Source organism: Hemitrygon akajei, chromosome 2 (assembly GCF_048418815.1).
Source record: "Hemitrygon akajei chromosome 2, sHemAka1.3, whole genome shotgun sequence".
In the NCBI taxonomy this organism is placed as follows: Eukaryota; Metazoa; Chordata; class Chondrichthyes; order Myliobatiformes; family Dasyatidae; genus Hemitrygon; species Hemitrygon akajei.
The window spans coordinates 178,818,498-178,844,832 of NC_133125.1; the positions used below are offsets into that span (position 1 = coordinate 178,818,498).

The window sequence follows — 26,335 nt, forward strand, 5'->3', positions numbered from 1 at the left end:
GATGCAGAAACGCAAAGAGAACCCCTAATTCACCACAGTTTCCACAATTCACCATGCTGAAATATTCTAACAATGTCCACTGAACCCATGAATGGCTGGGATTCAGACTGTGCATCTGCCCCTGTAGTTTCCCTACTTCCCTTTGCCACTGGACCAACCCTCCCAAATGTCCCTCGATGCCCTGGTGTTGAAATTGCATTGAGTCTGGATTCTATCTATTTCTTTTTCATGCTCAACCCTCCTTCTGTTAGATCCTGTTCATCACCAACCTCCTCTCCTGGTTCCAATGTTAATGCCATTGCTAATAGTTCCCTCTCCTCAGGTATTGTTCCTCACCCTTTCACATCTCCCATCACCAGCTCTGTGCACAAAACAAAAGGCAAGACCCCACTTTCCTTACCACATGGAAGGAGGCCATTCAGCCCATCTATGCCAGTTCACTCAGCTGTCCATTCCTGATTACTTCCACTTGAAACCATTTCTCTCCACATCCTCATCAAGTCTACCACACTTATGCTACTGCGATTGACAGAAACCAGGTAACCTAGCAACCCATCTTTCTGGGATCTGTGCCCATGAACATTGAGAGTTGTCAGTTCCTCTCCATGCCTTAGTCTTCTGTTTACTGTTTGTTCCTTTGCCTAGTTTGCCCTCTCCAAAAGCACTGCTGTAAACATTTCCAGACTGAATTCCATTTCCTCGTTTGTGTATCCAAGGAGACCGGTGATATCTTCCTGTGACCCAGACCTTTCTTCTTCACTGTCAACCAAACTGCTGATATTGTGATCAACAGGAAACTTCCTGATCGTGTTCCTCAATTCAAGTTCAAATCATTGACATGAACCTTAAACAACAAGGGACCTGTTACTGATCCCTGCTTAACTCACCACACATGGCCCTCCAGACACTGAAACTCCCATTGATCCTCACTGTTTGCTTCCTCCCTCTCAACCAATTTTTATTCCAACACCATCTTTTCTTGGATCCCGTGGACATTTAGTTTCTTGAGTACGCCATGAGGAACTTTAACAAAACTTTGCTAAAATCCATGTCATGAGGAGGGGCTTTACCACTTTCTCACCTCCCCTTCATCAGGATTAATGAGCAACTTTCAAGTTATTGTCATTCAACCGTATACACGTATACCATCAAATGAGACCACTTTCCTCTGGATTAATGTTCACAACACAGTACATGTAACTCATGTGCATAACACAGAGTAATATCACCACAAATAAATTAACCAATAACAAGGTGCATATATAATACAACTGAAAAGTAAACAGTATAACACTACTGGTGCTCCATACACGATGAGACCTGGGTGGTGGCAGGAAGTTCAATAGTTTTACAGCCTGGGTGAAGAAACTGTTTCTCATCCTAACAGTTCTTGTCCTAATGCTACAGTATCTCCTGCCTGATGGTAGGGGATCAAATAGATTACTGGACAGATGGGAGGGATCACTGACAATGCTAAGTGCCCCGTGTATGTAACACTCCTGATAAATATATCTACTGGGTGAGAGAGACCCCAGTGATCCTCTCAGCAACACTTGTGATCCTTTGTTGGGTTTGTGGTCAGATGCCTTGCAATTCCCGTACCAGACAGAGATGCAGCCGGTCAGGACACTCTCGATTGGGGTCCTGTAAAAACTGGTTATCATGGGGGATGGGGGTGGGGGTTAGACACAATCTCCTCAGGGAATGGAGATGCTGCTCTGCTTTCTTATCCAAAGAGGTGGTGATGAGGGATGATGTGAGATCATCTGTTATGTGCACTCTCAGAAACTTGGTGCATTTAACTCTCCCCATGGAGGAGCCACGTGTGTGCAGTGAGGAGTGGTCCCTCACTCCTCACCTCTACATCACGAGTCACATCACCTTTGACAACATAATGTGTGTAACACAATTGAGTTGAGACATTTTACCCTCAAGTACCATCTCTGAGGCCAGGTTAGAGGTGACTCCGGAATCGTTCCAGCAGTGGTGTCACTGTGAAACACCACTCCACAACTGGGCAAAAATACAGGGTAATTTCATCCCTCATGTCTCAGGGACACAGAGTAGGGGGGGGAGGTGATTTTTCTTTTAAAATGAACTGCAATTTCCTTGGAGAGATGACTGAAGTTTAACACAAGTGTAGACAATAACACTTACCTCCATACCAAAATGCTTTCCACCCAAGAGCCACAAATGAAATAAGAGCCACTACAAGCAACACCATCATTGTGATTGACGCAGCAAATGTGACAGTGTCCTCGCTGTAAAAACCTGCAATTACAAATAAATTCAAATCAGCAAACATGCAACAACACACCAGAAAAATGAGCAGGAGAGCTGCCAATTGTTGCCACAACCAATTTGTTCCCCTTATCTCCTGCAGGGAAGAGATGTGCTCATCACTGCCCAGTCTTGTCAACCTTGACTTCTGGTCTGCACCGACTGACTCTAGCGGCTGTGCTGGGTGAACAAGCCACTGATTTGTTACGCCGGCCAAGAACAGACTGACTCACTCTCTCTTCCTCAGTCAGTATCTCCCTGTTACCTGCTGCCAATATTCTGCACTGGGTGTTCCTTCTGGTGTTGAGATGGCCAAATGTTGATGAGTTCATTATCAGAAGCCCCTGCCCCTCCTCCATCCCTTCCTCTCATGGGCCACTCTCCTGTCCGATTGGATTCATTTGTCAGCCATTTGCCTTTTGCACCTATTACCTCCCAGCTTCTCACTTCACCCCTCCCCCACCCACCTACCTCCCCCTCCACATGGCTTCACCTTTCACCTTGTACTCTTCCCCCTCCCCCACATTCCTATTCTGGCTCTTTCCCCTTTCTTTCTGGTCCTGATGAAGGGTAGCCCGAAACATCAACTCTTTATTCATTTCCATAGGTGTTGCCAAACATTGTTACGTACTGAAACATTTTAGAAACAAACCAACAGCAGGAGATTTCACACAGAGACAGGTTTTAACATTAAAACCATTATCTTTATTAGTAACTACTTATAATATAGTAACTTAACCAAGATAAACACAAGTTAACAGTGTTATGTGTATATATGAATATAGCTCCCAAACTATATTGAGCTTGGGGGAATAAGGCTTAAAGTCTTAAGATGGAAAAGTAGGAAACTTCAGTCATCCATGAAATAAATGATGATGAGAGAGAGATATTTGTAATCCAGGGTGAAACGTAGAGTAAAGGTGGTTACGTCAAATTCCACAGGTAAACAAAAGTATCGTCGAAGATCTTGCCCATCGTATCGTTCTAAATCCACGTACGAATTATCACCGAAAGTGACATGTCACAGGGATATCGTCTTCAACTGGTTACCATACAACACAGCCAGGCAAGGGTTAACACTCAAGTGGTCTCCACAGGATATATGAAATGACAGACACACATCCGTTATGCACTGCGTGTCAATGATCAACCCACCCTTGTGAGTACAGGAGAGTTCTGCTGCGACCAGCTGAAGTTACCAGCCTCCTCAGTCTCTCTCTCTCTCTCCACATTACAACTACTGAAGGACTCTCTCTCTCTGTAGTTAAAAATCTGTACAAATCATTTCAGTCTGGGGCTGACATCATAGTCCCACCTCACCTAGGCAATCTTAAAGTGACAGTCTACGGTAAACGAAAACTGCAGGTTCGTAACAACATGCTAAGTTCCTCCGGCACTTTGTGTGTGTTTCTCTGGATTTCCAGTATCTGCAGAATCCTGTGTTAAGGACCACAACACATTGTTCTTTTGTAAGAAGATAAAAACACGAGAAACAGAAGAAGTGCTACACCTGCCCCCACACTTCTTCCCTCACCACTATCCCAGGCTCCAGACAGTCCTTTCAGGTGAGGCACCACTTCACCTGCGAGTCAACTGGGGTGATATACTGTATCCGGTGCTCCCGATGTGGAAATTTATACATTGGGGAGACCCGCCGCAGACTGGGAGACCGTTTCGCCGAACACCGGCGCTCAGTCTTCCAGCAGTGGCGGGATCTCCCTGTGGCCACACACTTCAATTCCACAGACCACTCCCACTCCGACATGTCTGTCCATGGCCTCCTCTACCGTCAAGATGAGGCCACACGCAGGTCGATGGAGCAATACCTTATCTCCCGCCTAGGTAGCCTCCTTCCTGCTGGCATGAACATCCAACTCACCGACCTCCGTTGATACCCCTGCCCCCCCCCCCCCGCCCCATCCCTGTCTATTATTTTAGTCTGGTTCTCTTTCTCCCTCTTTTTTCCCCCTCGCCGTGGTCTCCCCCAGCCCTGCCTTTCTTTCTCTTTAATTTCCCATAATTCTCCACCTTCCCCCTAGCCTATTTCCCTCCAGCCTATCACTTCCCAGCTCTCTACTTTATCCCTCCCCCCACTTCTTATCCCCCCTCGACCATCCCATGTTACTTCACTCCTGATGAAGGGTTTCGGCCCAAAACGTCATCACTACCTCCTCCCACAGATGCTGAGTTCTGCCAGCATTTTGTGTTTTTATTAAAATAAGAGGGGAGTTGGTCACTCAGCTCCTTAAACCTGCCCCACCATTCAATACAATTGGAGCTGATCTGCCCCAGGCCCCATCTCCTCTTCTGTCCCAGTCCCACACAATCCTGAATTCCCCAATCTTTCAAATATTTATCCATCTCCTCTTCTGTCCCAGTCCCACACAATCCCGAATTCCCCAAACTTTCAAATATTTATCCATCTCCTCTTCTGTCCCAGTCCCACACAATCCCGAATTCCCCAAACTTTCAAATATTTATCCATCTCCTCTTCTGTCCCAGTCCCACACAATCCTGAATTCCCCAATCTTTCAAATATTTACCCATCTCTTCTTTAAATACTTCTCAGCTGCCTGTGGTGGGAAAAGCCACTCATCCCAGGAATTACCCTGATGTATCACTTTTAGACAGCCTGTAGTCAGTGGAATTGTTCTGAAGCAAGGGGACCAGAACTGTGCACAGTACCAAGTGGACTCCCCAACACTCTGCACAACTGTAACAATACTTACCCATCTCTAAACTCCAAATCCCTCGCAAGTAAGGCTTGTATGTCACTCCTGTTCCTAATTACTTGCTGCACCAGATCTTTTGTGATTCCTTTACAAGAATATCTTGATCCCTCTGCAATTCACTCATTTACAATTCCTCTCCATTGACATTACAGTCTGATTCCTCTTACTCAAGGGCCCCACCTCACACTTTCCTGTATTAAACTCCATGTGCTGAGTTATCACCCACTCATTGAATCTATCGATATCCTATTGTACAGTCCGAATTTCCTCATTCGAACTTGCTTTTCCTCCAGTTTTGATGAATTTCAATATCCGTTCATGACATTAATAATTAAAATAATCAATAATTAGGAACTGTTCCCCCACAGGGATCTGATCACTGGTGTTTTTACATATTCAGTATTTAGAATCTACCAGCTCTGAGTTTAATAAAAAATAAAAATGTTGGAAACACACAGCAATTTGTGTAGCATCTGTGAAAGGTTAATATTGCAGGTCCTAGACACTCTCAGAATAGGGAGAATGACTTTAGATAGTCATTTGAGCAGCGACCTATCAGAGAGATTGGATGCTTGAGAAGACATAGTTCACTCCCGTTCACCCATTGTACAGAAAATGCAGTGTCTCCTGGCAGTTTGGTGCTTTGGGCAGCATCCAACCAGAATTCAGGATTGATTGGCATGAACAAATTAGAGTGAGGCAGTGGCTAGTGGAGCGGCCATCATCGGAGTGGTCAGAGTTAGAGTGGAGATTTTGAGGCTTTAGCTCTTCAAGGCTTCAGTGAGGAGAGGCTTCAGTCAAAGACGGCAAAACCAAAGCTGTAAGTACTGTTTTCTTTCCCCCCACTTTTTATTGTTTTTCCTCCTTTATGGTTGCTCAGTTAGGAACAGTAGAGATGCCAGTCAGGATAGTGAAATGCTCCTCTTGTGGGATGTGGAAAGTCAGGGAGACCTCCAGTGTCCCTGACAACTACACCTGTGAGAAATGCTTCCAGCTACAGCTTCTCACACTCTGTGTTAAGGATTTGGAGCTGGAACTGGAAGAACTCTGGATCATTCGGGAGGCTGAGGGGTTGATAGATAGGACATATCGAGAAGCAGTTACACCCAAGGTGGAGAACACGAGAAATTGAGTGACAGTCATGACAGAGAAAGGGATTAAACAGCCAGTGCAGAGTACCACTGTGGCCATCCCCATCAACAACAGGTACACCACTTGGATACTGTTGGGGGGGAGGGGGTGACCTAGCAGAGGAAAGTCACAGCAGTTAGGTCTCTGTCACGGAGTCTGGCTCTGTAACTCAGGAGGGAAGAGAGGAGAAGGGGTGAGCTGTGGTGATAGGGAATAGAAGGGAGGTTCTGTGGACAAAAACAAGATTCCTAGATGTTATGCTGCCTCCTGGGTGCCTGGGTCCAGGACATCTTGGATTAAGTCCGCAGCATTCTTAAGTGGAAGGGTGAAGAGCTAGAAGTCGTGGTCCGGGTAGGTAGGAAGAGTGAAAAGGTTCTGCAAAGTGAGTTCAGGAGTTCGGTGCTAAGTTGAAGCAGAACTTCCAGGTTGTGATCTCAGGATTGCTACTCAGGCCACGTGTGAGTGAGGCCAGAAATAGGAAGTTTATACAGTTTAACACATGGCTAAGGAGTTGGTGTAGGAGGGAGGGCGTCAGATTCTTGGACCATTGGGCTCTCTTCCAGGGAAAATGAGATCCGTACAGAAGTCAGTTTGCACTTGAACTGGAGGGCGACTAATATCCGAGTGGGAAAGTTTTCGAGTGCTGTACGGGGTTGAGGAGGAGTTGTTAAACTGGAGTTGCATCTGGATGGGAACCAGAGTGTCAGAACAGATAGTGGAGAGGTTGTGGGGACAGTCGGGAATCAAAAGGTTGAGCATGGAGCGACTGATGTCCTGAGCTGTGTATACTTCAATGTAAGAAGTATCATAGGAAAGGCAGATGAGCTCACAGCATGGATCAACACCTGGGAATATGGTATTGTAGCCATTAGGGAGACTTGGTTGCAGGAGGGACAGGACTGGCAGCTCAATATTCTGGGGTTCCGTTGTTTTAGACACAACGGAGTGGGAGGGATTAAAGGAGGAGGGGATATTTTACTATTCAAGGATAATATCCTGGCAGTGTTCAGCCAGGCCAGACTGGGGAACTCATCTAGTGAGGCATTATGGTGGAACTGAGGAATAAGAAAAGTGTGAACACGTTAATGGGGCACATTACGGATTATACAAAAGTCCGTGGGACTTAGAGGAATAAATTTATGGAGCGATCACAGACTGTGGCAACAAATATATGGTTGTTATAGTTGCTGATTTTAACTTTCAATGTATTGACTTGGATTCCCATAGTGTCAAAGGACCACACTGGATAGAGTTTGTCAGATGTGTTCAGGAAATTTTCTTAATCAGTGTTAGAAGTCCCAATGAAAGAGTGTGAGATACTTGATCTGCTGCTAGGGAATGAGATAGGAAAGGTGACAGAAGTGTGTGTAGGAGAACACTTTGCATCTCGTGATCACAATGTCATTAGTTTTGAAGAAAATATGCAGAGAGATAGGTCTGGTCTGCAGGCTAAGTTTCTAAATTGGAGAAAGGCCAATTTTAATGGTGTAGGAGAAGATCTAGTAAGTGTGGATTCAGACGGGATGTTTTCTGGCAAATGTGCACTTGGTAAGTGGGAGGCCTTCAAACATAAAGTTTTGAGAATACAAAGCTTGTATGTGCCTGTCTGAATAAAAGGTAAAGACAAGAGGTGTGGGGAACTTTGGTTCTCAAGAGATATTGAGGCCTTGTTTAAGGAAAAAGAAAGAGGTACATTGCAGGTACAACACACACAAAATGCTCATGGAACACAGCAAACCAGGCAGCATCTATAGGGAGAAGTGCTGTCGACGTTTCGAACCGAGACCCTTCATCAGGACTGAAGGAGAAACACCCGTTTATGCCTCTGTTATTGAAGGAGTGGTCTCGATTAAAGTTAAAGAACCAAATCTTGTACCGGGTCACAGCACCTCAGGACCAACCCTGCCGTTGGCAACTGGTCCTGCCGGAGAAGTATCGGCAGACTGTACTCCAGGCCTTGCATGATGATTCCGGACACTTGGGGGTGGAAAAGACCTATGGATTACTCAAAGACCGGTTCTACTGGCCCCGGATGAGGGGGGAAGTCGAAGAATACTGTAGAGGATGCAGTCATTGCATCCGGAGGAAGACCCTGCCAGCGTCGGCGGCTCTACTGTCGCACTTGCAGAGTGCGGGACCTCTGGACCTGGTATGTATGGATTTCCTGTCGATTGAGCCTGACACCAGCAGCACCGCGAATGTTTTAGTCATCACCGATCATTACGCTCGCTATGCTCAGGCATTTCCCACTAAGGATCAGAAGGCAACGACAGTGGCAAAGGTGTTATGGGAGAAGTATTTTGTTCATTACGGCCTTCCCAGGTGAATCCATAGCGATCAGGGGCGGGACTTTGAGAGCCACCTTATCCATTAATTACTGACTATGCTTGGGGTTGAGAAATCCAGGACTACCCCTTATCACCCACAGGGAGATCCTCAGCCCGAGAGGTTTAACAGGGCCCTGTTGGACATGCTCGGGACATTGGAGATTGGGCAGAAAAGTAAGTGGAGTCGTCATATTGGACAATTGGTTCACTGTTACAATTGTACTTGCAATGATGCTACAAGGTACTCGCCTTATTATCTGATGTTCGGGCGGGAAGCGAGGTTGCCGATTGACGTGTTTTGGGGCTGATCTGGGTGAATTACCCGGGAAGCCCTATCTAAAGTATGTGTCCGACATGAAGGGGGAGTTACAGTGGGCGTACGAGTTGGCCGAGGCGGCGGCTACCAAACAAAATCAGAGGAATAAGATGTGGTATGATCAAAAGGTGAAGTTTGCCCAATTATTGCCGGGTGACCGGGTCCTTTTACAAAATTTGGGACTCCCTGGTAAGCACAAGTTGGCAGATCGATGGACGGCCACCCCCTATGTAATAGAGAGCCAGATGCCAAATCTACCAGTTTACCGGGTGAAACCTGAGGATGGGAATGGGCCTATCAAAGTACTCCATCAGAATCACCTTCTGCCCCTGGGTCAAGCAGTGCAGGTGGACAAGGAGCCAGAGTGGGAGGTTGCGCCGAGTACAAGGACTCTGCGAGGGCGTGGAGCAAGGGAAGAACCCGCTGCTGAAGAGCCGAAACGGGTCCTTAACCCGGGAATGGATACCGATTCGGAAGATGATGACTCAGATGAGTGGCCCCTGTTCCCATTCGCTGGTGTTTCAGTACCAGAAGAGGAGGCTTGTGTCCCTTCCCCTACTGAGTTGGGCGAGAGGAGGGAAGGTATTGAGGGTCAGATGGAGAGGCAGCCAGCATTGGGGGGAGAGAGGGTGGAACCCGAACATGAGCCAGAGAGTTCTCAGGTGAGGGGGGAACCCGGAGAGCGAGGGAGTGAGGATCTGACAGGTAGACCTGGGATGTCTGAGGCAGAGGGTTCGCAGGTGAAGAGGGTGCCCAGTGAGGCGGAAGGGTCGGCAGAAGGGTTACGGAGATCTCAGAGGAGTAGGCGCCCCCCCCCCCCCCCCAGAGCGGTTGACATATGTGGTGCCAGGAGAACCGAGTGTGATTTCTACTGCTCTGGGTAGTTATGTTGCTGCTTTCTGCACCTGGGTTGGGTTTTGTGTGTTTCAAGAAGCCTTGGGGAACTCTGGTAATGTCATGAGGGCATGACATTTGCTGGTGGGGGAAGAATGTACAATGTACTGTGTATGTATCAAAATGGCTTCTTTGGTTTTCTAGAGTAGGAATGCTTTTATGTTTGATAAGTGTTTTCTCTCGCAGTTGTTTAGCTTTGGACTTGCTGATATGGGGATTGTATTCATTTGTTAACCAATGGGGAATGTTATTTTGTCTTGAGAGGCTGGGAGCTTGGGGGGTTTTGCGGTCTTTTCAGGGGAGGCAGGAAGGAGACGCTGAGGAAGGTGGACGTGCGCCGCACTGCTCGGTCAACCGCCGGAGGTGGTCCCAGGTGCGAGGACGTGGAGGTCGGAGGCAAGTGACGAGGGGTCGAATGGTTTGATGGTTGAGCTCCAACGATGTGCACTAACCTGACTGAACTTTGATAAGTTGGTGTCTTTTACTCTATTTTCTTTTCCTTCATATATACTCTATTGCATAGTACTCTTTTAGTTTTAGTAAAATCGTTAAAATGTATTCCATAACGGTATCTGGTGTGAATTTGATATTGTGTGTGTACGCGCGGCATAAACTTGATTCTCACAGCGCCTGCATGTACGGGAGGCGGGGTTGGTGTGTGGCTGGATCTCCTTTTCCCCTAGACATATACCAGCCTGTTGGGTAGGTGTTACACATGCATGGAGCCAAAAGTGATAGAGGAGATCTTAAATGCATAACTTACATGGATTCTATACAGACTACAGGCCTGATCCCTGTCTGACTGGAGGCCTGTGACCAGTGGAGTGTCGAGGGATTGGTGTTGGGTCCATTGTTTGTCATCTATATCATCTATCTGGATGATAATGGGGTTAACTGGATCAGCAACTTTGTGGATGACAGCAATATTGGGGGTGTAGTGAACAGCGAGGAAGACCATCATGGCTTGCAGGGGGATTGGGACCAGCTGGAAAAATGTCAGATGGAATTTAATGCAGACAAGTGTGAGGTATTGCACTTTGGTAGGATCAACACAGTGAATAGTCGGACACTGAGGTGTTTGGTAGATGAAAGGAATCTGGGACTTCAAGTCCATAATTCATTGAAAGTGGCTTCACAGATTGATAGGGTCATCAAGAAAGCTTTTGGCACATTGGCCTTCATAAATCAGAGTATGGAGTGCAGGAGATGGGAAGTTATGTTGAAGTTGTACAAGACATTGGTGAGGCATAATTTGGAGTACAGTGTGCAGTTTTGGTCCCCTACCTACAGGGTAGCTGTAAGTAAGGCTGAGAGAGTACAGAGAAATTTTATAAGGATGTTGCTGGGTCCGGAGGACCTGGGTTAAATGGAAAGATTGAAAAGGTTTGGACCTTATTCCTTGGAGACTAGAAGACAGAGGAGATTTGATATAAGTATGCAAAGTTATGAACCGATAATTTCAGGTAAATTTCAGGCTTCTTTCATTGAGGTTGGATGGAATTTCAACTCGAGGTCATGGGTTAATAGTGAAAAGTGTAAGGGGAACATGAAGGGAAATGTCTTCACTCAAAAGGTCGCGAGAGTGTGGAACAAGCTGCCAGCGCAGGTGATGCATGCAAGTTTGATTTTGGCCTGTAAGGGAAGTTTGGAGAGGTACATGGATGATAGGGGTACTGAGGTCTATGGACACAGTGCAGGTCAATGGAAGTAGTTAGCTTAAATTGTTCAGCATGGACTAGATGGGCCAAAGAGCCTGTTTCTGTGCTGCACTTCTCTTTCACTCTGTAACAGAGACGATGGGGCAGGGATGGGTGGATCAAAGGGAATATCTCTGATACACTGAGTTATTGTTGCAATTAGAAGCACATAAAGCTTCTTTGTCAGTGTCACACATCACAAATAACAGGGCTGTAGGACATGACTTGTCAATAGAGAGAGAAAAACATGAGGCAATGTCAGAAGGATGACTGGTAGAAATGGCTGGTTCTGACAAAGATAAACAGAGAAAGCAAGTTACCTAATGTTACTGAATTCAATACCGAGTCCAGAAAGGAATGACGTGCCCTGAGATTATGTTCAGAAATACAATCTGACTTTGTATAATTTGTCTATAATTGCCTGAAATTTTGTGTGGTCAGTTGTTCTGAACAGAGATTTAAACTAAAATGGACATTCAGATATTTTAAACCTCCAGCAGGTTCCCCAGTCCTCAGCTGTGGGGCCAAGGACTGTATGTGTTTGTGGTCCAGATGAAGCAGCTCACAATGTTCTGACAGAGACACTTCATTCTATCCCTCTGCTCAGTACCAAGTACATCATTTCATGTAAATACAGAATTATGTTCGAGCACTTACCTGCAATCGAATTGCTGACAGAAATGCCAAGTAAGAATATCAGGTTTAAGTTACCTCCGAAGAACAGAACCACTAAAAAAAAGAAATTGCAACTGTTTGAAATCCTCAGAATCAGATATGAGAATCAATTTCACTGACAAATATCATGAAATTTGTTGATTTGTGGCAACTGTACAATGCAATAAATAAAATATACTATAAATTACAATGAGATATATAGTCATGCAAAAAGAGCAAAAATAGTGAGGTCATCTTCATGGCTTCAAAGAGCATTCAGAAATCTAATGACAGAGGGGAAGAAGCTGTTCCTAAATCATTGAATGTGTGTCTTCAGGCTCCTGTGCCTCCTCCCTGATGGTAGTAATCCCCCTGAGTTACAATCTACACAACTTATTCAAAACTTGCATCAATGAAGTGCTGCAGTGAACAGAGATGAACCCGGGCTTGGTCAGGTTCATTGTGATATTCAGTGTCCGAACATGAGGCAATCAACCAGCTCAGAACTAGACCAGACATTCAAGCGTTGGACTGAAGCAGGTTCAGAGAGCTCTCACACACTGGCAACAAGTGGAGAGACCAGGGGGGGACCAAAAGCATCTTCTGTTCCCTCTGGAAACACTACATTTGATAACTTACTGACCCACAGGCATCACATGTGGAAATGACAGGTACTCTGTAGTTTGTCCGTGGTTACATCCAGTGGATGGGATATCAGGCCACTGTAAATCAGTTCTGCTGAATTATCCCAGTGACCTGGAGGACTGCAATTAAACATTTTGCCAGTGACTGAGTTCCATGTCTGACAGTACAGCCTGTTCTGATGCAGAGAATCACAACATCACTGTTTCCAGCTGTTCAATGGCATCGGACAGTGTTCTGGTTCAAATTGAAAACTGAACTCCACGAGGGTGCAGGCTGAACAGTCCACATGCTGGAACATTTTATGTAGATGTGGGCAGAGGATGCCGGGGAGATTTACTATTAATTGGTGATTTAGATCCTCGGGATTCCTCTCCTTCATCCAGTGTCTCCTTTAATTCATTTTCCACTGTTCATTTACTTTTGTAACTCAGAGCAATTTTTATGTCTTGTCCTGTACTGCTGCCACAAATTGACAAATTTCACTCGATATGTCAATGATAATAAACCTAATTGTGATTCATTCAGGTGTTGCTGGTGGGTCCAGTATTTATTGTTCATGTTCAGTTGCTCTTGAGAAAGTGGTGCTGAGTTGACCTCTTGTTTTGCTCCCTCCCCATATTCCCACCCTGTTCAAATCTCTCTCACCCAAGTCATTCCCCATTGACACATCTTCCAGATCCATTCACTCAAGTTTGAGAGATCTAGTCCTGCCTGAAAAATCGGCTGAACCAACAGTCAGTAGACCTGGCTGTTTCCTACTGAACATCACCCCAGGTTCCAATCTTGACCAAATTGCCCATTGAAAGATTATCCTGAATATAAAAATAATGCCTTAGTTCCAACCTTTAACTTTTGCAGCAACTTATCAGGATGCCATGATGGTTGTGATCAAGATCATACATCTGTCTCTGCTCCTTCAATCTGCCCACAGGATCAACCCTTTGAAATTTTACCCATCACTCCAGTACTGAAAATTGTATCTGTCTCTACATTCTACCCCATCTCCTTGACAAGTTTCACATCCACACATCACCCTCACACATACTCTCCTGTCATGTTTTGTTATCTTTCTATAATCACATTTGCCGTTGTTCAATGTAATGGAAACTTTTCAGAACAGGGAGAACATGTAAATTGCTGCATGAAGTATGCCATTAGCTGCCTTTTTCAGACCCCAGGATGAGGTCCATCTGGATATCCAACTTGTCAGATGGCAGCTCCAACAACTGACTCAGTATTTCTTCCCTGGTGATTGTCATTTTCTCAGATTTGTTGCCCTACACTGGTTCTCACTCAGATTACAGCTCAATGCTCATCAATACTTTCAGAAATCTCTTTGACTTTACAACTCACTTCCCCTTCCTCTCTGCAGTCTATAAACCATTATATTTCTGTTCTAATCCCCTCCTTCTCAGCAAGCTTGATCTTTGTGCTTTCAGCAAATTGTTCTTTACCTCTGAATTTACCCCACTAAAGCTCACCACCTTTTCTTAATCCTTCAAGCTTTTCTCTGATACCCCACTGTCTGACCAAGCCTGGGGTCATCTGCCCTCATCTTGCTTTACTTGGCTTGGTGACAGACTTAATTTGGTCATTTGGCGTTTACTGTACAAACATTGATTCTATTCTTCTCAAGCTAACTTCTTCTAAAGACCCCTCTGGAGTCAGGTAAGAGATGTTATCACTGTGAAGCAACACTTCACAACTGGGTGAAAAATTATGCCAGTTTCATCCCACAGGTCACAGTGTGTCAGAGGGGTAGGGAGGGTCTGTGATGGGGACATGGTGTTGATTGTTCAAATTTTTCATTTCATTAATGCCTGTGTTAAAATTAGTCACAAATTACTTGGAGAGATGTCTGGAGTTTATACCACAGGCAAATCACACAAAGTTACAAACCTGTTTGAGGATTCTTCCAGATCAAGTACAACACACGTATAACACTTATGATTGGCAATATCAGGACAACTCTCCATAAGGCATCAATTAAAGCATCCTTGATGGAATCACCTGCAAGTGAAAATAAATTCAAATAAGAAAACATGTAACAATTCACCAGAGAAATGACCATCTACACAATGTTGCAAACAACCAAACTGTTCCACTTTCATCCTGCAGGGATGGGCATGTGTCAACCTCTGCCCAGTCTTACTGACTCTAAATCAATTGACTGCATGTCCTCTAAGGTGGGAAAACAAGATGCTTCACTGTTGTTCCAACCTAGAACAGACAATTCACAATCCTGATCAGTTGTCCAATCTTTCCAGATCACCTCCTGCCAATATTCTGCACCAGCTGCTATTCTGGTGTTGCAATGGCCACTCCTCTGGGAGTGCACTACACTGACCCACATGATCCAGGATCTGATTTTCCCAACATCTGAAACAATTGGTTATGGAGTTCTCCCCACAATTTCACTGGAAAATCACTGAAACTCTCAACCTCAATCACATCAACCTCTGTCTCATTTACCAATGATAACTGGGGTCAGACTTTAATACATCGAGGAGAGAAAGTCTCCTTGTGAAGGGCAGGTTGATGCCCAGACAGCTGACTGACACCATCAGAGTATTGTCACCAGCTACTTTATTTCAGATATCAGGGTCTGATGTTGCATCGTGCCAGGAACAGGAGAGTGTCTGACAGCTCTTTACATTAGAAACATAGAAAACCTACAGAACAATACAGGCCCTTTGGCCCACAAAGTTGTGCCGAACATGTCCCTACCTTAGAAATTACTAGGCTTACCCATAGCCCTCTATTTTTATAAGGTCCATGTACCTATCCAAAAGTCTCTTAAAAGACCCTATCGTATCCGCCTCCACCACCGTTGCCGGCAGCCCATTTCACGCACTCACCACTTTCTGCATAAAAATCTTACCCCTAACATCTCCTCTGTATCTACTCCCTAGCACCTTAAACCTGTGTCCTCTTGTGGCAGCCATTTCAGCCCTGGGAAAAAGCCTCTGACTATCCACACAATCAATGCCTCTCATCATCTTATACATTCTTCATATCATTAAACAAACATTTGTTTGTTTCATCTTATACACATCATCTTATACATATCTTCAAACATCACACAGGAACTGAAAAATTCAGCCAACTCCTGTGAGCGGGGGCAGAGTGACCTTCTCCACGTGAGAAACAGAACCTGTAATCTCACAGCATCGTTTACCAGTCTCTGGTCCAGACAGTGAAGTACTTTAAGTGCAGTCACTGTTGGAGGGAATGAGACTCAGTTTGTACTGAGTAAGGCTGAACAAACAGTCATGTAAAAGATGGCTTTGTGATGTTGGTTAACAGAATTATTTTTCCGATACTGGGGAGAAATCCTTTGCTCTTTTGGAAATAACACCAAAGGATCATTTACACCTTCCCGAAGAAGGCAGATGGGACTCTGGCTTAATGTCTCATCCAAAAGTGGAGATCTGTCAATGTGTAACACTTCCTCCACACTGGTTCTGAGAATGTGGGTGATGCTGGTAAAGTCACAGATATTCCCTGTCCGTTTACCCTGACAGGGGGATGGTGAGCCTCCCACCGGAACCTCTGTTGTTCTCATGGTGATGCTGGGTCAGGATTCCAAGATACTAACCCAGTGACAATAAACTTGGCATATCCATGAGCAGACACTGGGATGTCTCTGTGTATGGACCATTATAATATTGTAATTAAATGATGGACTTTGAGAGTCACAGATGTCACTCTGTTACTGGGGATACAATTACCAGCTGTACTTTGACCTAAACTCAGAAATTCTCATTTCTCACTGTTACCATCAGCTAGCAGGTACAGAAGCCTGAAGGCACACACTCAGCGATTCAGGAACAGTTTCTTCTCCTCTGCCATCCGATTCCAAAATGGGCATTGAACCCTTGAACATTACCTCACTTTTTTAATATATTTTATTTCTGCTTTTTGCCTGATTTTTAGTCTATTCAATATACGTATATTGTAATTTATTTACTTTTATTTCCCTTTTTCAATATCATGTATTGCCTTGAACTGCTGCTGTTAAATTAACAAATCTCACGACACATGCTGGTGATAATAAACCTGATTCTGATTCTGACATCACACACTTTCCTCGTTTCCTTGGCTCTTCTCACCTTCTTCTAAGTCTAACTAAAGCTTGTCAATTAGAAACACCAACCCTGCCCAGATGCTGCCTGACCTGCAGAACATTCCCAGCTCAGTCAGTTTTTATTACAGCGATGCAGAACGTTGGCACGGGAGTTGTCATTTAGCTCCTCAGGTCATTCAATAGGACTTGTTTAACCCATGGCCGAGCTCCATATGCCCAATCGTACTGGTGGAGACTGGGACCAGAACATCCCCGGGGTCCACATACAAGACTGGGAAATCTACACCACACTCACTTAAATAACAAAACTAAAACAGAGGATCATTTGGTTCAATGGAAGGTGTGAGGGAAGGTGAAAGAAAAATCAGCACCAGCAGAATCAGTGGTTGCTGTTGAGGTAGTTGAGATCCCTGAAAGATGAGGGTCAGTAACTGTTTGTGGTGCTTTCCAAGTTCAGAGCTGTGACAGTAAAACCCAGTGGTCCTGGGACTGACCCAACGTCAGGAACTCCCAGAACAACATGGTCGTATTACCTCTGCAGGAAATTAGACCATAAGACTTTAAGATATAGGAGCAGAAGTCAGCCATTTGGCCCATCGAGACTGCTCTGCCATTCAATCATTGCTGATCCAATTCCTCTAGTCAACCCCACTCTCCTGCTTTCTCCGCATGCTCTGGCTAATCAAGAGCCTATCCATCTCTGCCTTAAATACACCCAGTGACTTGGCCTCCAGAGCCACCCATGGCAACAAATTCCACAGATTTGCCACCCTCTGACTAAAGTAATTTCTCTGCTTCTCAGTTCTAAATCATGCACTCTTGTCCTAGAATCTTCTAACATGGGAAATAACTTTGCCATATCTAATCTGTTCAGGCCTTTTAACATACGGAATGCTTCTATGAGATCCCCCCTCATTCTCCTGAACTCCGGGGAATACAGCCCAAGAGCTGCTTGATGTTCCTCATACAGTAACCCTTTCATTCCTGGAATCATTCTCATGAATCTTCTCTGAACTCTCTCCAATGTCAGTATATCCTTTCTAAAATAAGGAGCCCAAAACTGCACACAATACTCTATGTGTTGTCTCACGAGTGCCTTATAGAGTCTCAACATTACATCCCTGCTCTTATATTCTATACCTCTAGAAATGAATGCCAACATTGCATTTGCCTTCTTCACAACTGACTCAGCCTGGAGGTTAAACTTCAGGGTATCTTGCACAAGGGCTCCCAAGTCCCTTTGCATCTCTGCATTTTGAATTATCCCCCATCCAAATAATAGTCTGCTCGTATATTTCTTCCACCAAAGTGCATGACCATACACTTTCCAACATTGTATTTCACTTGCCACTTCTTTGCCCATTCCCCTAAACTATCTAAGTCTCTCTGCAGGCTCTCCGTTTCCTCAACACTACCCACACCTCCACCTATGTTTGTATCATCAGCAAATTTAGCCGCAAATCCATTAATACTGTAGTCCAAACCATTGACATACATCGTAAAAAGCAGTGGTCCCAACACTGACACCTGTGGAACTCCACTTGTAACTGGCAGCCAGTCAGAATAGGATCCCTTTATTCCCACTCTCTGTTTTCTACCGATCAGCCAATGCTCCACCCACGCTAATAACTTCCCTGTAATTCCATGGGCTCTTATCTTGCTAAGATGCCTCACATGCGGCACCTTGTCAAAAGCCTTCTGGAAATCCAAGTACACCACGTCTACTGCATCTCCTTTGTCTACCCTGCTTGTAATTTCCTCAAAGAATTGCAGTAGGTTTGTCAGGCAGGATTTTCCTTTCAGAAAACAATGCCAGCATTGGCATAGCTTGTCATGTGCCTCCAGGTATTCCGTAATTTCATCCCTACCAATCGATTCCAACAACATCCCAACCACTGATGTCAGGCTAACAAGTCTGTAGTTTCCTTTCTGCTGCCTCCCACCCTTCTTAAATAGCAGAGTAACATTTGCAATTTTCCCATCATCCGGTACAATGCCAGAATCTATCGATTCTTGAAAGATCATTTTTAATGCCTCCGCAATCTCTCCAGCTACTTTCTTCAGAACCAGAGGGTGCTTTCCATCAGGTCCAGGAGATTTCTCCAACCTCAGACCATTAAGCTTCCTAAGCACCTCTCAGTCATAATTTTCACTTTACAAACTTCACTTCCCTGGCACTCTCGAATGCCCAGTACACTGCAAATGTCTTCCACTGTGAAGACTGATGCAAAATACGCATTCAGTTCCTCTGCCATCTCTGCATGTCTCATTACAATACCTTAGGTGTTGTTGATAGTGAAGAAGGTTATTGTGGGATGCAGAGGGATTTTGACCATTTAGGGAAAAGGGGGTGAGAAGTGACAAATGGATTTTGAATCTAATGAAACCTTCTCCCAATCAAGAGAACTTGAGAAAATTAATACTGATCATAGACTATAGTTCTGCCTCGTTCTATTAGACCCCAGGATGAAGTCCATCTTGACCTGGGACTCTGCAGATGGAAGCTCTGACAATGTGCTCAGTACCTCTTCCCTGGTGATGGTAATGTACCCAGTTTACTGTCCCACATGGTTCTCCCTCAGACAATGGCTCAATATTAAAATACTGATCTGTTCTTTCAGACCCCTCTGACTTTACATTTCACACCGCCCCCACCCCCCCATCTCTCTCAGTCTACAAGCTTTCTTGCAAAAGGATTACAAGAGACAAAATTTTGTCCTCTGGAAGACCAGAATAGTAATCCACGTGTAGAGCCAAAAGAGATTGAGGAGACCTAGAATAGATTTTTTGCATTTGCATTTACTTGGGAGACAGACACAGAATCTGTAGAAGTGAGGAAAATCAGCAGATACGTCATGGATAACAGGCGAGGAGGTGTTTGCTGTCCTGAGGCAAATTAGAATGGAATAATCCCCAGGGCCTGATAAGGCATTCCCCCTGACCCTGTGGCAGGCTACAGCAGAAATCCCTGGGGCACTAGCAGAGATATTTACATCATCCTTAGTGACAGGTGAGGTAGCAGAGGTTGGATGATCTCTAATGTTGTAACACTGTTTAAGAAAGGCTATAAAAATAAACCAGGAAGTTATAGTTCAGTGATCCTGACATCAGTAGTGGGAATATTATGGAAGATACTCTAAAGGACTGGGTACACTATATTTAGAAAGACAAGGACTGATTAGGGATAGTCAACATGGCTTTGTGTATGGTAGATTGTGCCTAACAAATCTTACGGAGTTTTCCAAGGAAGTTACCAGGAAAGTTGATGAAGGCAAGACAGTGGATGTCGTCTACATGGACTTTAGCAAGAGACTTGAAAAGGTCCCACATGGGAGATTGGTCAGGAAATTTTAGTTGCCTGGCATTTAAGATGAGGTGGTAAATTGGATTAGACATTGGTTTCAAAACACAAAAATAGAACTGAAGATGCTGTGGATCAAAGAATACGTACACAATGCTGGAAGAACTCAGCAGGTCAGGCAGCATCCGTGAGAAAAGAGTAGCCAACGTTTCAGGCCGAGACCCTTCATCAGGAATGGGGGGAAAGAAAGGGCCAAAGCCCAGTAATAGAGATAGGTGAGGAGGTAGGGCCTAGAGGCGCCAGGTGGAAAACCAATCAGAGGAAAGATAAAGGGGGGAGGGGATAAGCATGAAAGAACTGTGGAGATAAAGGAGCAGAAAGTTGAAAGGGGAGAGAGGCAGAGAGGGACCTGGGATAGGGGGAGGGGGAGGGAATTACCAGAAATTGGAGAATTCAATGTTCAAACCACCAGGCTGGAGGCTACCCAGACGGTAGATGAGGTGTTGCTCCTTCAACCTGAGTTTGGCCTCATCATGGCAGTAGAGGAGGCCATGTATGGACATATCCAAATGGGAATGAGAGGCAGAGTTGAAGTGGGTGGCAACCGGGAGGTCCTGTCTATTGTGACGGACAGGGAGCTCCAGATGCGGCCTCCTCTACATCGGCGAGACCTGACGCAGATTGGGGGACCGCTTGGTCGAGCACCTCCACTCTACTTGTTCTTCTTGCTGATTTCCAAGGTTCCGAGTATGTCTAGCAAGGTCCAATTAAACCTCTCATGCTGGGGATCACCCTGCAGATGATAGGACATGGTCCTCGACTTCTTGCCTCCAAGCATGTTCCGTAAGTCATGTATGAGCCTACTCTCGAAATCCCATCCCTGATCACAATGTATCTGCCTGGAAGCCCATAATAAATTAACTACTTCTCCCATAACACTTCGGCTACCGGGGACACCCTCTGATCCTTGGTAGGGAAATCTTGCTCATATCTGGTGTAGTGATCCGTGGTGACTAAGACTTTCACCATGTTACTAGCATCTGCCTCTATTGACAGGAGATTCTTACACACCAGGTCAAGGGGCCCCGCACTCTGCAAGTGGGACAACGGAGAAGCCCCTGTAGGCAGCGTCTTCCCCTGTATGGATCAAATGCACGACTTGCAGTACTCTTCAACCTCTGGCTTCATTCGGGGCCAGTAGAACCGATCTCTGAGCAATCCATAGGTCTTTTCAACCCCCCAAATGGCCAGAATGATCATGAAATGACTTCAACACAATCCTCCAATACTTCTCAGGCAGAACCAGCTGGGAAAGCCGAGGTCAGTCCGGAGGTGAAATAGGATCCAGTTCCTCAACTCCAATCTGGGCCATTCTCTCAGTAATGGAGGCACCGCAGCGTGATTCGTCTTCTCCGTTTGGGCAGGTCTCCCTTTTCGACCGCTGACCAAATGGTACCGAAGCCCGGGTCATCTCGCTGAGCAGCTGCCACTTCCCCAAGACTCAATTCCAGTTTGTCTTCATAGTAGTCATGTTACAGAAAGCTTGTGGAATGGTGTCATCAGAAGCTCCCAGTTGATCTACCGCTCGATCCTGCCCCTGCCTTCCCTCTGCCTTCACCGTGATGACAAACTGGCACATGCCTGTCACTGCTGGGACAGGAACGCTCTCCCACTTTTCATCCCTGTCCGGCCCTTCATGCACACGTTGGGACAAAGCTTCAGCATTAATGTTCCTGCTTCCTGCCCGGTACTTCAGGCTGAAATCATAGGCATGGAACACTGCTGATAACCGACGGACTGGGGCATCCAACTTCACCGAGGTCAGGATAAAAGTTAGAGGATTGTGGTCCGTCCTTACCTCAGACTTGGTACCATAAAGGTAGTTGCTGAACTTATCCACCACAGCCTATTTCAATGCCAGGAACTCCAACATGTGCGTGGGATAGTTTTCCGCAGAGGGCAACAGATTCAGGCTGACAAACGCAACAGGTCTCTACCCAATGCCCTGATCCTGATACAACGCACCCGCTAAGCCCTCTCTGCTGGCATCTGTATGAAGTACATACAGCAATCAGGGGTCGGCAAAAGCCAGCACATGTATCTGTGTTAGCAGCTCCTTCAGTGATTGAAAGGCCTCTTCACATTTCCTATCCCACCTGGCTCCAAAAGGCTCAGAAGGACCAAAACACTCTTTACCTTCCTCTCCTTTTGTCATCCTCCCTTTCTTCCCCAAGGGAGGGTAACCACACAGAAGATGATTTAAAGGGTGACTCACTTTCGCGTAGCCCTTCACGAACCTCCGATAGTAACCACAGAACCCGAGGAATGAGCGCAAAGCACTCACAGTCTGGGGTCATCGCCTCTATCTTAGACAGATCTATAACTACCCCATCCCATGAGACTATGTGCCCCACAAAGCTGACAGACATCTTGCAGAACTGACACTTGTCCAGGGAAAGTTTTAACCCTTCAGCTTCCAAGCAGCCCAGCACCTTCAGCAGCCTCACTTCATGTTCCTCCAAGGTGGACCCAAACACTATGAGGTCATTCAGATACACCAATACCTCAAGCAAGTTTATATCCCGCACAGTCTCTCCATGATACACTGGAAGGTCACAGGGGCTCCTGAAATGCCCTGGGGCATCCTTTCGAAGTGCTCTCTTTGTCAGCTCAGCAAACTGGAGCGTGCGTCTTACAAGATCAGGTTCTGGGATTGGGTGCCTTTCAATATTTGGTCCATTGTCAACTGATCCACCTCAGCTGTCTGAATGGCCCCTCTATGCTGCAAGCAATTTAGCTGCCTCTCCAGCTGAAAAATGTAGACAGAAAGCCTCTCCCCCTCTTCCTGACACGTTCTGAAACCCCGTCCATGAGCTCCATTGGGCTCCGCTCGCACCAAACACCTTTTTTCATGCTTCCATGTAGGCCGCAGAAGTAGCAAGGAGGTTCTCACAATGTCAGCAGCCCGCCCACTCAAACTTTCAACCAATCGCTGTCATCTTATGTCATCAGAGCACTGCCACTCATCCAGCAACTGAGAGGTCTGCTCCGCCCAAGACTCATACTCCTTGTCCCTTTTAGGGGTGGGCTATCCGTGGTCCCTTCAACACAGGGGACTGTACCCTGATGACAGAGGCGTCCTGCGCCTCCGACTCATTCTCTTCCTCTTGTCCTTCTCTGATCAGCTCAACAATCCGTAAAACTCGAATTCACAATTCATCAGGATATGAATGTACACGCATTCGATACCTGTAACCCCTTCGATTTGCACCACCGCTCAACACCGGCAGCATCCATTTCCACGTATCGTTATCACTTTGCCGGACAATAGTTTAGCCCAGACTTAAACACACAACCCACCGGATCAATGCTCAGGGCAATCACACAGCATCCACTGACATCGATCCTGGACAATACCCCAACAACTGAAACACTGGTTCTGTCGGCTGCATAAGTCTAAGGAAGACAATCTCTGGCCCCTCCAAACATGTGAGATTGGGGTGCAAGCCCACCCCAAAACCCCGTCTGTGTGGATGCAGCGTGATTCATTACCCTGTTACAAATAAATACCACAAAGTACTAGACAGTACACTGCATACAACTAAATAATTTAGGTTTATAATTCTTAATTTGACTAAAGGAAACGCAAACAAAGAAAAGGGCCCATTTTAATGAAACAGTCTAACGTGCCCAAGTTGGAGCTCACGGTTTCCCCTTCACCAATCCTCCCTCGATCTCCCCGGGCTTCGTCAAATCATGGCCTCGTTCTGGGTCAAGTCCTACGGCCTCTTCTCTCCCGCGTCTTCTCCCTTCCTCTCCCGCCGAACAAAAGACCCAGCTTACCCAGGCACATGACGTGAGACACACTCCTGTCATTGGATGGTTCACATTCCAAAGCACCTGTTACCTCTAACTATAACCCAAACACTGCTTCTACAGAAAGACCATTAGGTTAGCAGTAAAACTTTCCCAGGGTGTAACACTTCGATATCTATAGTCTGTGTGGTTGGTTAAGTTATTCTCAAGCAACACACACAAATTGCTGGAAGACCTCAGCAAGGCCAGAGCATCTATGGAAGAAAAGCACATTCGTCGTTTTGGCCCCTGCATTAATTGATTGAAAGGTGCAGTTGAAAACAAAATTGATGTAAATATCCAATCAAGATTAGTGACAGCCTAAAAGAGAGGCCTTCCACACCCAACTGTATCAAGGATGAGAAAGGACCCAAACACTCACTCACTCCCCTCACCATCATTGGGATCCTTTACACCAACCTGATATGATGCTGAAATTTGACAACACCATGATCAAACACCAGTGAGCTGAGACACATTCCTCTCCAGACTACTTTTTCTAAAGACCCTCTGGAGTCAAATCAGAGGTGACTCCAGAATCATTCCAGTGTGGTGACACTGTAAATCTGAATTTCATAACTGGGAAAAATGTGAGGCATTTTCATCCCACAGGTCACGGGGATCCAGAGGTGTTGGTGGGGATGAGGATAATTCTTTTTAGCTTTCCATCTTGTTTTTATTAAAATAAGTCTAAAATTACTTGGAGATGTGACTGGAGTTGATACACATTTGTCCAATTTCTTCTTTAACACCCGGCACACCAGAATTAAAAAGAACACAATTGGCAGTACGATTGACAAGACGATGCTGACAATTCCCACAGTGGAAAGGCCTGCAATTGAAAAAAAAAATTCAAGTAAGTAAACATGCAATAATTCATCAGATATATGATTATGACAACTGCCTATGTTTGCAAACAATCAATCTATTTCACATCTCCTCAGGGCAGGAAATGTACCAACCTCTGCCCAGACTTGCTAACTTTGTCTACATGACTGAACCAACTGACTCTGCATGGCCTCCGATGTGGGATAACAACATGCTGACCTGTTATTCCAGACCTGAATTATTCCCTGCAGTCTAATCTATCCTGGTCACTTGCTGTCAATATTCTGCACTGGCTGCATCTTCTGGTGTTCCAATGGCCACACCTTGAGGAGTGCACGACACTGCAGCCAGCCGTCCCACGTGGTCCATGGTTTGACTCTCCTGACATCCACAACAATTGGTTATGGAGCTGTCCCTCAATTTCACTGGAAACTCACTGAATCACCCAACTTCAATCTCATCCATCTCAGCCTCAACTATCACTGATAAGCGGGGCCAGACGTTAACCCTCGCAGGGATGGGTGGGTGCAATTGCTTGCTGGCTCCATTCCACACTTTGTCAAATAATTTTTCCCATTCCTTTTACAAGAGGGAGCTCTTGCTGATATCAATGACGTGGTCGGGGTACATTCGAGGAGACAATGCTGTTTCTTGGAGGGAACATCAACATTCACGTGGTTATCTGATGCATACATAATGCTCATTGTCACCAGCTATTTTTTGGCTGATATCAGGGACTCATGTTTCAAATTGCTGGGAACAGGATTGTGTTTTAGGCTGTTTCTCTTATTCTCAATATCTGGCCAATGGAGGAATCCATTTTGCACTGAGAAAGACTGAACTAACAGCACGGGATAGAAACCAGACAGGCTGTTTTCGTGATGCTAGTTTACAGAATTATTCCTTCCAAAGCTGACAAGAACTCTTTTATTCTTATGGAAAAATTCAAAGAAAAAACATAAATTGACCCTTGGCTTAATATCTAATCCTGTACATTGGATTTTAAGAAAGCATCTGACAAGGTGCCACACATGAAGCTGCTTAACTAGCTACAAGCCCGTGGTATTACTGGAAAGATTCTAGCATGGATAAAGCAGTGGCTGATTGGCAGGAGGCAAAGAGAGGGTACAAAGGGAATCCTTTACTGGTTGGGCTGCAGTGCTAGTTGTGTTCCATAGGGTTGGGACCGATTCTTTTGACATTGCAAGTCACAAATGATGGAATTGATGGCTTTGCAGCAAAGTTTGCAGACCATACGAAGACAGGTGGAGGGGCAAGTAGTTATGCGGAAACAGAGAGGCTACAGAAGGACTTAGACAGATGAGGATAATGGGCAAAGAAGTAGCAAGTGGAACACAGTGTCGCGAAGTGTATAGTCATGCTCTATGGTTGAATAGTTGAAAGGGTTGACTATTTTCTAAATGGAGAGAAAGTACAAAAAAAACTGAGGTGCAAAGGGACTTGGGAGTTGTGCAGGATTCCTTAAACGTTAATTTGCAGGTTGGGTCTGTGGTGAGGAAAGCCAATGTGACGTTAACACACATTTCAAGAGGACTAGAATATAAAAACAAGGATGTAATGTTGAGAC

The 26,335-nt window shown here is 45.4% G+C and overlaps 1 protein-coding gene across 1 annotated transcript in view; it reads right to left on the bottom strand.

Moving 5' to 3' along the window:
- Nucleotides 1–26,335, bottom strand: part of LOC140721489 (uncharacterized) — a 126,233-nt gene that overhangs the window by 16,576 nt on the left and 83,322 nt on the right. The window contains exons 9-12 of the mRNA XM_073036310.1: nucleotides 24,620–24,751; nucleotides 14,576–14,686; nucleotides 12,035–12,106; nucleotides 2,158–2,271 (exon numbers count right to left, since the gene is read on the bottom strand). Coding sequence (XP_072892411.1) covers nucleotides 2,158–2,271; nucleotides 12,035–12,106; nucleotides 14,576–14,686; nucleotides 24,620–24,751 — 429 coding nt within the window. The remainder of the gene's footprint in view (nucleotides 1–2,157; nucleotides 2,272–12,034; nucleotides 12,107–14,575; nucleotides 14,687–24,619; nucleotides 24,752–26,335) is intronic.